Source organism: Urocitellus parryii, chromosome 9 (assembly GCF_045843805.1).
Source record: "Urocitellus parryii isolate mUroPar1 chromosome 9, mUroPar1.hap1, whole genome shotgun sequence".
Taxonomy (NCBI): domain Eukaryota; kingdom Metazoa; phylum Chordata; class Mammalia; order Rodentia; family Sciuridae; genus Urocitellus; species Urocitellus parryii.
In genome coordinates, this window is record NC_135539.1 from 50,027,129 (window position 1) to 50,038,262 (window position 11,134).

Below are 11,134 nucleotides of genomic sequence, written 5' to 3' on the forward strand. Positions count from 1 at the left end.
AACATAATTGTTATGGTCTTGGCATACTTTATTATTTTTGACTTTTGAAATTGCTATAAAATAATTTTTCTTAAATGTGTATTAAAGATGTGGTGAGAATAATTTTTGAGCAGAATTTATCAATATATTTTCTTCCTAATGTGTTTTTTCAGAATCTGTAGTTTTAAATTTTCTGATTTTAGTCAGCAGTCCAGTATTGATGGACAATAGAGAACATATGAATAAGAATAAAAAGTGTTAAATTGTAACAATCAAAACTATCTGGGTTACTCATCAACTGAATGACCTGAATCTTTCTGATAATCATTTGATGTTTTTTAAGTTGTGCTTCTTCTTATATACATTATATGTGTGTGTGTGTGTGTGTGTGTGTGTGAGAGATATGATATATCTCACACACACACACACACACACTTGAATAGAGTTTATCAATTTGTTATTTTTAAAATGAAAAAAAAAGACAGGCTGGGGTTGTAGCACAGTGGTAGAGCACTTGCCTCATGTGTGAGGCACTGGGTTCGAACCTCAGCACTACATAAAAATAAATAAAGGGATTGTGTCCATCTGTAGAAGTAACTAAAAAAAATGAAAAAAAAATTTTTTTTTTTTATTAATAGAGGACAGCACGAATTCTTGGAACATCTCCAGAACTTCTAGGACTTTGTAATGAGGCACTGTTTTGAACTTAGGTTAACATAAAGCCCAAACTTTTTAGCATTGTATGTAGGCCCTTTGTGGTCTTCTCTTTTACATTGATTTCTGTGAGCACTCTAAAATTCTTGCTGATATCAGTTCTTTCATGCTTTTTCATATGTCTGCCTTTGTCTGTGATGGCCACCTCCTTAACCTTCTGTTTTACCTGGAGGGCTTCCTTAAGATTAGCCATGGGAGAAAGCAGACAAACCCAGTGCAATGTAGATCTCATTTGTTAGGTCTTCCCTGGCTGTCCTTCCTGCCTCCCAAGAAGTAGTGTGCTCTGTTGCCTTCTAAGTGCTCCACACCTGTACAGGAACAGCTGTTAGATTGTTGTGGTTCTTTTATCTGCCCAACTCAACTGGATAATGCCTTTGTATCTTTTGTTCTTGGCATACAATTGAGTCCATAGTACAAGTTTAATAAATATCTTTCAAACTTAATTGGATGAACATTTTAATATTTGTATTTAATGTTTGTGTTCAACAATGTGGACTATAATGGGAACCTTTATATTTTAATTACTCTTGAATTTTTCTGTTTCTTTTAATTACTTTGAATTTTTCTGCGCATATATACATACTACTTTCCTCCATGTGTCTTATTTTCTTTTATCCTCCATCTTTTTTGGCTTTGCTACCTTTGTTAAATTTATTTCTGTGCTTAGTGCTTATATCTAGTGTTTTCCTCTTACAAATATTGGTTGGTAAGAGTTTTGTTGGTCTGGGTCCTCAGTGATGAATTAAGAGGTTGAGGAAGAAATGACTGGGCAGTGTTATTATCAGTATTGATGCAGAGATCCCAGCAGAGAGGAGAGCTTTAATTTATGACCCAGTAACAATTTCTTGAGGACTAGTTTTATGCCAGGCGTTTGGCTAAAAAAATTGTATGCAGCATTTCGTTCTGTCCTCCCAGCAAACTTATGAGACAGTATTACCATTTTAATTTTGTAGATGAGGAAAATAAGACTCAGAAGTTTTCTAAGTTTCTTAAGGTCACATAACTAGAGGGTAATTAATAGAGCTAGGATTAAAACCCACGCACTTTTCAGAACTTACACTTTTTAAACTGAAATACAAATACATGTTGAAGCGCATATATACATACTAATTTTCACAAATGGAACATACCAGTAATCGCCACCAGATTAGATAAAATGCTCCAGAAATTCCAGCTATGCTTCCTTTGAGGCCCTACTCCACCCCACCCTTCCTAACAGCACAGATTTTTAACTATTTATAGATAGCATTATAGGGTATGTATTCTTTTGTGTCTTTGTCCTGTTTAACATTATTTTGGTGCATACATATTTTTAGTGTATTTGTGAACTATTAGTTCTCTTTGGTATATAGTATTTTATTATATGGATATGCCAAAAATGTTTTAATTCTATTTTTGATGGGTAGCTGAGTAATTTGTAGTTTGAAACTATAACAAATATCCATTGATAGGAACTTTCTGGCACATATCTTTTGGTAAACATGGGCATTCATTTCTGTCAGGTATATACTAGGAGTAGAATTCCTGAATCTTAGAATTTGGGTATATTCAGATTTAGTGGATATTACCAAATAGTATTCTAAAGTATAAACTTCCATGCATATTATATATAAGTTCTAGCTTTTCTTTGTCTTTGCAGACATCTGATACTATAAGGTTGGCTTTTCTTAGTGTTTGTGTAATGGCATCATGATTTTTTAAATTTCCTTTTCTCCATTGACTAATGAAGTCGAGCATCTTCCTCATGTCTCTTTTTAGTAGCCACTTGAGAAGCTTCTGTAAGCCTTTGCCCATCTTTCTTTTTGGGATATTTGTATTATTTGTTTGTGGGAACTCTTCATATATTCTGGGTATGAGTTCTTGTGTGTGTGTGTGTGTGTGTGTGTGTGTGTGTGTGTGTGTGTAATGCTCAAATATATGCACACTGGTGTTGACTTCACTCTTACTAGTATTAACAATCTTACTAATAATGAAAATAACATTTTAAAAATGTTTCATTTTTTGTTGAAGTTACAGACACACAGTTAAAGAGTAAACTAATTTTACAAATTTTGTAACAATAACTTACCCTCTGAACCTTTTCCTTCTACTTCTTTTATCTTACTCCATGGGTGGCTGACTGCTTTTAATTCTTTTAACTAATTTATTTCAGACATTAAATTTCTTATTTCTAAATGCTTGGATTACTTTTCTTTCTTTTTTCTTTTTTTTTTTAGATGTAGATACCCAAGACTTCCTTTTATGGACGAGGAAGAATTAACTCTTTTGCTCCGGTAGTCCCCACTGTGTACATATCCTTTCTATCCCTCAAATAGCAAAATTTTGCTATGTACTTACTACATTACATTATTATGAGTATATAAATACTATTCATATCTAATCATGATATAAAGTAAAATAAATTTTCCTGCCCAACTTTTTATATTGTTTGGAGCTAATGGTTTTCTTATTTTTGTTTCCCTGATTTGCTATATATTAACATTAACTCAATCTTAGACTTGTTACCAATTGTCTGTCTTTTCTCAGAAATGTTCAGAAGTATCATGTGATCTATTCATGTTGTCGTCTTTGTCTAAACTCTTTTTAAAAAATAGTTTTTCCATTTTATTTTGTGTAGCCTCACATTGGAGTCTTTTCTTAGATGTCTACTAAGTCTAAGCTTCTGCCCTCCACAGTTAGCATTGTTAATAAATAGGGCAGAACCACATGTTGGCCTCTCTCATTTAATGATTGCTGACTCATGGTATCCTGGAAGGTTTAGACTTATTAGTAATTATAATAGAACTTGAATATAACTCTTTATATAATTTTTAGCTATTCTAGTTACAGTAAATTTTCATTATAAAACAGAACATGATACAAGTTTTTTTTTATAAGAAGTGTTAAGCCTTTATATGAACTTGATGTCTACTATATCCTTTATTCATGTTCTCATCAACCTCTACTTACTTATTAGAAGTGCTTGTGCATCAGATAGAGCACTAATCTCCAGGATATAAAGAACTCAAAAAACTTCACATCAAAAAAACAACCCAATCAATATGGGCTAAGAAGCTGAACAGACAAGTCTCAGAAGATAAACAGTAAATCAACAAATATATGAAAAAATGTTCAACATCTCTACTAATTAGAGAAATGCAAATCAAAACTACTCTTAAGATTTCATCTCACACCTGTCAGAATGGCAGATATAAAGAATACAAGTAACAATAAGTGTTGACAAAGATGTGGGGGAAAAGGCACACTCATACATTGCTGGTGGGACTGCAGCATGATGCAACCACTATGGAGAGTCCTTGGAAAACTTGGAATGGAACCACCATTTGATCCAGCTATCTCACTCCTCAATCTATAGCCTAAAGGCTTAAAAACAGCATACTACAGAGACACAGCTGCTTCATTGTTTATAGCAGCACAATTCACAATTACTAAACTCGGAAGTAACCTAGATGCCCTTCAATAGATGAATGGATAAAGAAAATGTGGTATAGATACACAAAGGAATATTACTTAACATTAAAAGAGAAAATTGTGGCATTTGTAGGTAAATGGATGGAGTTGGAGAATATCATGCCAAGCAAAATAAGACAATCTCAAAACAAACAACAACAACAACAAAAAAAAAACAGGGGCCAAATGTTTTCTCTGATAAATGGATGCTAATCCATATGGGAAGCGGGGCATGAGATGAGGTGAGGAACTTTGGATGGGGCAAGGGCGGGGGGCAAAGCGGTACAAAAGATGGTGGAATGAGATGGACATCATTATCCCAGGTTACATGTATGATTGCATACTACTTCATGCACAACCAGAGAAGTAAAAACTTTTGCTCCATTTGTGTACAATGAATTTAGCTTTCTACTGTCATGAATAACTTATTAGAACCAGAAAAAAAAAAAAGTGTATCTGACACAATGTTGCTTCTTGCTCCTTTGACCAGACAAATGAACATAAATGGTTATACAGTCCATAAATATATTTACTGTAACCCTTAGTAATCTATTAATATCAGTTATTGCCAGTAGTGATCTGTGTAACAAATTATGAATTATTGTAGTATTATATGGCTTCCTGAAAAATGTGGCTAAGTTTATCAATCTATATGTGTCTCTGAGAATATTCCTCAGTGACTTATTTTTAGTATGTATTGTGCTGAAAAAGTGATTACTGTATGAATCCATGAAAAGCTAAAGATCCAAAGGAATCAAGGGATTTAATAAGTACATATATTTCATTTTTCTTATGGTTTTTAAGTTCATGTAATGTAATGGGAGGTTTCATTACATTTCTGCATTAAATAAGTTGTGTCTATGTTTATTTTTCTCACCACTGAGTGTTCATATTTACTTAGGAATATTTGCCATTGTTTCAAACCATATTTTTAAGAAGAAAATCAGTGGCACAGGATTAAACAGTGATGGGATGTCATCTTTGAATAGAGCAAGAATGGAGTTTCTAAGGCATTACTATCTAAGAGAACTTTTTTTAAAATATCTTTTTAAAAATTTCTTCTTTTTAGTTATACATGACAGTAGAATGTATTTTCACATATTATACATACATGTAGTATAGCTTTCCATTCTTGTAGTTGTACATGATGTGGAGTTACACTGGTCGTGTATTCATACATGAACATAGGAAAGTTATGGCCGATTCATTCTACTGTCTTTCCCATTTCCAATCCCCCTCGCTTTCTCCCATTCCCTCCTGTCCCCTATCCCAATCCAGTGAACCTCCACTCCTCCTTCCCCCTGATAATTGTGAGTCAGTATCAGCATATCAGAGAGAACATTCGGCCTTTGGTTTTTTGGGATTGGTTTATTTCACTTAACATGATAGTCTCCACTTTTCATCCATTTACTGGCAAATGCCAAAATTTCATTCTTCTTTATGGCTGAGTAATATTACTATTCCATTGTGTATATATACCACAATTTATTTATCCATTCATCTATTAAAGGGCATCTAGGTTGATTCCAGAGCTTAGAATTGTGAATTGAACTTCTGTGAACATTGGTCACTGTGGTATGTTGACTTTGGGTGTATGCCAAGGAGTGGGATAGATGGGTCAAATGGTGGTTACACTCCAAGTTTTTCTGAGTCTCCATACTGCTTTCCGGAGTGACTGCACCACTTTGCAGTTCCACCAGCAATGTATGAATGTATCTTTTTCCTCCACATCCTTGCCAACATTTATTGTTACTTGTATTTTTGGTAATTGCTGTTCTGACTAGAGTGAGATGGAATCTCAGTGTAGTTTTAATTGACATAGCTCTAATTGCTAGTAATGTTGAACATTTTTTCACATATTTGTTGACCACTCGTATTTCTTCTTCTGTGAAGTGTCTGTTGAGATCCTTAGCCCATTTATTAATTGGATTATTTGTGGGGTTTTTTTGTTTGTTTTTTGTGTTTTTTTTTTTTTTTTTTGGTGTTAAGTTTTTTGAGTTCTTCATATATCCTGGAGATTAATGGTCTATCTGAGGTGCAGGTTGCAAAGATTTTCTCTCATTCTGTAGGTTCTCTCCTAATGTTTCTTTTGCTGTGAAGAAGCTTTTTAGTTTGATACCATCCCATTTATTGCTTCTTGATTTGACTTCTTTTACTTTTAGGAGTCTTGTTGAAGAATTCAGTTCCTAAACCAAAATGATGGAAATTTGGGCCTACTTTTTTTCCTAGTAGGCACAGGGTCTCTGTCTAATGCCTTGGTCCTTGATCCACTTTGTGTTGAGATTTATGCAGTGTGAGAGAAGGGCTAATTTCATTTTCCAATAGAACCTTCTGTGGTGGTGAAATGTTCCATATCTGTGCTGTACGATAGTTTTGCCCCTAGCCACCTAGACCTGTTAGGCACTGGAAAGATGGTTAATGTGACTGAAGAACTGAAATTTTAACAGCTGCAGGAAACTAATGACTATTGGATTTAACTTATATGTGTTGTTTGGGTGTTAGTTACAGTAAAAAAAAATTAAAATAAAAAAAAAATAAGGTGAAGCACTCAAGAAAGCTGCTTGTTAGATTTGAGTGCCTTAGAGGTTTTGAAAAAATAAAGATGGCCTTATCTTGAATCGGAGAATAATTTTTTTCTTCAAATTTCAGTAATATCTGTTGAAATCTTTTCAGTGAAAAGCAATACTCTATAGTCTTAGTTTTTAATGGTTGTACATTTCTGAAATGTTAGTAAAGCTTCAATGGGAGAAATTGTCCTAAAAAGAGAAGCAACTGCTGAAAGACCATCAATATATGCCAGTGGTGCTGTGTCACAAAAAATACAAATTGTAGATCACTTGAAATAATTAAACATGTACCCAGGTCTCCTAAAAATAGAAGAATATGTAAGATTCACTATTAAAATTAGTATGAGTCTAGAATAAAGTTTGAGAAGTCATCAGTAACAGAAATTGACAAAAAAACACAGAAAAAGAGGAGACAGAAGTTTGAAGGAATCTTGTTTGTCTTTCTAGTTTCTCTTTGGTATAAATATAGGCATTCAGAATCAAATATCAGTAATCATTCAGATTATTATGTGCTTGTTGTATGCTGTACACACCTTTGTTGTGGGCTAGACAGGGAAGGAAGAGGGACAGTAATGAATAGGAGAGTGGCCCTTTAGTCCCAGGCGAGGGGTGAACACAGAGAAACTCCAATGGAGGATGAAACTGAAAGAATGGAGGAGCAATACCTTAGAATTATGAAATGTTAATTAAGAATGGAGGAGCAATACCTTAGAATTATGAAATGTTAAGGAGGTAGCCATTGATTAGACTTTTGAATAATGTGAGCTTGCTCTAAAAACTGCTCTTTTTTTATATATGTTATAGAGTGGAAGGTGGATTAGAGTGTACAAGGGATTTCATCATGACTATATATCATAATTAGGAAATGATTACCTCTAGATAATACTAGTAGAACAGTTGAATGCCTAAAATTAGTATGTTATTGAATTTGTTTTACTGAATTAACTGAAATTTAGACACTCTAAAGTACTGCCTGGGCAAAGTGGTGCATGCATATAATCCTATAATCTCAGCATCTTGGGAGGCTGAGGCAGGAGGATTGCAAATTTGAGGCCAGCCTCAACAAGTTAGCAAGATACTCAGCAACTTAGATCCTGTCTTAAAATTAATAAGTTAAAAGGGCTGGGGATGAAGCTTAGTGGCAAAACACCTATGGATTCAATCCCCAGTCCCACTCCCCTCAAAAAAAAAGAAAAGAAAAAAATGTAATGTTAATTTTACTGTAGTATAGTCTCAAATCTTTTTAAATTTTATTAACTATAAACATATATAACAATAATAATAGGACATACACACACACACACATATATATATAAAACTTTGATTTTTTAATCAGTTATTTTATGAGGTAGGAAATATCTTTGAAGTATAATATGAAATATTTTAATTTCTATTTAAGATGCAGAAGATAAATGTATAATAGAAGGCAACAACTGTACATTTATTCGTGACTTGAATAAAATTAAACCTTCAGAAAACACAGAAACATTAGGTAAGTGCTTTTCTTTTTTCTTTATTTCTTTTTGGGTTCAACTTTCTTCTTATTTTTATTACTTTATTTTCTTGCAGAATTACTACTGAAGGAATTTTTTGAATATTTTGGAAATTTCGCTTTCAATAAGAATTCCATAAATATTCGACAGGTAAATGTTTTAGTATTTGATTATAAGTTATCTGATATTCTGCTATACTGATATTTTAAATTTAGTTTTCAGAGTACTCTAACAAATGTTTCATTATAATGTTAAAGTAATAGTAGTAAGGAGATTGATGTCTGTAGGAGTTGTCTAACTTACCTAAGCTTGTTCATCTAGTTAACTGGAAGAGCAAAAGGCAGCTCTTTCAACATTTGCCTCCATCACAGTGCTGTGGCACCTCTGACATCATTTAGAGTTAATACTATATTCTTTAAAATGTGGAATTATATTCTGAAAAGTTTTCTGGAAAAGGTAATTTTACATACAGTTGTTGTTAAACTGGATTTGGGTTTCCATGCAGCAAATTTAATATGAAGTCCCAAGATTTTACTTGAGCCCTTAGGAATTAATTTATTTAGAGTATATGAATTTATGATTGTGGTTCTTCTAATGATAGACTTTATTCTAAGAAAGAAAATCGCAGCAGAAGCCTAGGCAAAATATGTTTACAATTAGGGGATGCTTGTGAAAGCTCTGGGCTTATTCTGTTTAGATCTGGCTTCATAAAGCAAAAACATACATATTCTTTTTTGTCATTTTTTTTTTCGCTCTCCTGTCCTGTTTGGGAGACTTTGTTAAAGTGTGAAGAGGAGAACAAGAAGGGACACTGAAAGCTCTGGAATGTGATTTAGAAGCAAAAGGTCACCAAACATATATGTTCTTTTTCTTTTTTTTGTACTTGAGGTTCAGAGATGGCAGGCAGGCATGATACCCACTGAGCAGTGGTATGAGAGAAGTTAGGGAATAAATAGGTGCTGCCAAGTTTGGAGAATCCAGATCTTTGGCTTTTGAATATTTATGTAATATTTGTGGTATCATTTGAAGGAGGAAAAAATAGATAGGCTCACTACTGTTTATGTGATTCATGGTTTATATTTTTCTGAGGTAAGGTCTTAAGTGCAAGAATGTAATAGAATGAATAATCCTTTGTTCCTCTCTTTTTCTTTTCTTTTTTTTTTTTTTTTAAAGAGAGAGTGAGAGAAGAGAGAGAGAGAGAATTTTTAATTTTTATTTTTTAGTTCTCGGCGGACACAACATCTTTGTTGGTATGTGGTGCTGAGGATCGAACCCGGGCCGCACGCATGCCAGGCGAGCGCGCTACCGCTGAGCCACATCCCCAGCCCTGTTCCTCTCTTTTTCATTTCATACTTGGAAAGCTAATTTTTACATTTGAAGATTCTAATTTTATATTTTTCTGTGACCACTGTAATAGGTTTTTACCAAGATACATGTATCTTCATCTTATTTTCTACAATTTCTCTTTCTTTCATGTTATTTCAGATAAAGAGTTACATTATTTTAAATATATTTCTATTTTTGAACTAGTGCGGATACCTGACATTGGAGCAGTGACATCATCATCCATAGATCATGAACCTAATTATTTTTCTCTAAAGATACTCATAAAACTAAAATGGGAAAGATAACAGAAGTATACACATTGACATTCATATCACATGTATACCTACCTAACTCTCTTAGGGAAGGATCTGTTTTTTACCCTGTGAAGTTAATGGTAATATTTTATGTGTTTTTGTCATTAAAACCCTTCATATACTTATACATGTTTTTCTCCTGTATCATAATCTATAGGGAAGAGAACAAAACAAACCCGATTCTTCTCCTCTTCATATTCAGAACCCTTTTGAAACTTCTCTCAACATTAGCAAAAATGTAAGTCAAAGTCAGCTACAGAAATTTGTAGATTTGGCCAGAGAAAGTGCCTGGATTTTACAAGAGGAAGATAAAGATCGACCTTCTCCATCATCAAGTAACCAGCCCTGGGGGCTGGCAGCCCTACTACTGTCATCCGTCACAAATAGTAAGTCTCTTGCCAAGAAGAAAAACAAAAGGCCTGCGAGTGAAAGAATTAGAAGCTTGTTAGACTCCATAAAAAGTAACAGTACAGAAAATGCCACAACTGCCAATGGGAAAAGAACAATTAGTACTCATACATAATGGCTGCTGCTTTGCTTTCTGTAGACTACCGGGAAGAACAGATGTGACAGTTGACAGATCTCATCTTTTGTCATTCCTTTTCACAGCCTTTATCACTTGCTTCCTTAACTTTGTGGGATGTTTTCTGTCTGACCAAGCAGATACTAAGGTGGCATTTTATTACAACATCGACTATAAGGAATGGACAAAAGAAGGTTGGAATATGCTTGACTAAATAAACTATACAAATTGAATAGTAAAAATGAGTTTTAGAATCTAGCCATTTAAAAGGACTTCTAGGTATATATGTATGGAATGAATACAATAAAGCTTCAGAATTTGGGAGTGCCCTTTAATATGTATTTTTTATATTTCAAGCAACAAAGTACTCTTATTCACATATAAATTAAAAGTTGATACTGATATCCAAGAATATTTATGTTTTTTTAAACATTAACCCAACCTAAACACTGTGGTCATTACATTCAAGGTGTTCCAAATCAAATATATAAAAATATTGTGATATTTTAAATAGTATTTAGTTTTTCTGTTTCAAAAAATAAAATTCTGTTTCTACTAAAATGTGATATGGTGTTCCCAATAGCCCTTCACTTCTGTTATTTAGAACTTTCTTTTCCTTATAGGAAATATATGTAATTTTTATTACATTCAATGTAGAGTAACATTCAGTTGAAGAAGCAAGTAGTGTAGTGTTTAAAAACACACGTAAGCCATACTGGCTCATGGCAAATTACTCAGTCTTCTTGGGCCCTGGTTGTTTCATCTGTA

General features: G+C 33.5%; 1 protein-coding gene across 2 annotated transcripts in view; it reads left to right on the top strand.

Annotated features, from left to right (window-relative positions):
• Nucleotides 1-10,922, top strand: part of Mtpap (mitochondrial poly(A) polymerase) — a 29,143-nt gene extending 18,221 nt beyond the window's left edge. Inside the window, exons 7-9 of one of the 2 annotated variants that reach the window (XM_026402308.2) lie at nucleotides 8,110-8,202; nucleotides 8,280-8,353; nucleotides 10,001-10,921. In XM_026402308.2, coding sequence (XP_026258093.2) covers nucleotides 8,110-8,202; nucleotides 8,280-8,353; nucleotides 10,001-10,366 — 533 coding nt within the window. In that variant the 3' untranslated portion in view covers nucleotides 10,367-10,921. Of the gene's footprint in view, nucleotides 1-8,109; nucleotides 8,203-8,279; nucleotides 8,354-10,000 lie in introns of both variants that reach the window. The other variant, XM_026402309.2, reaches the window with a different exon arrangement.
• The last annotated feature ends 212 nt before the right edge of the window (nucleotides 10,923-11,134 follow it).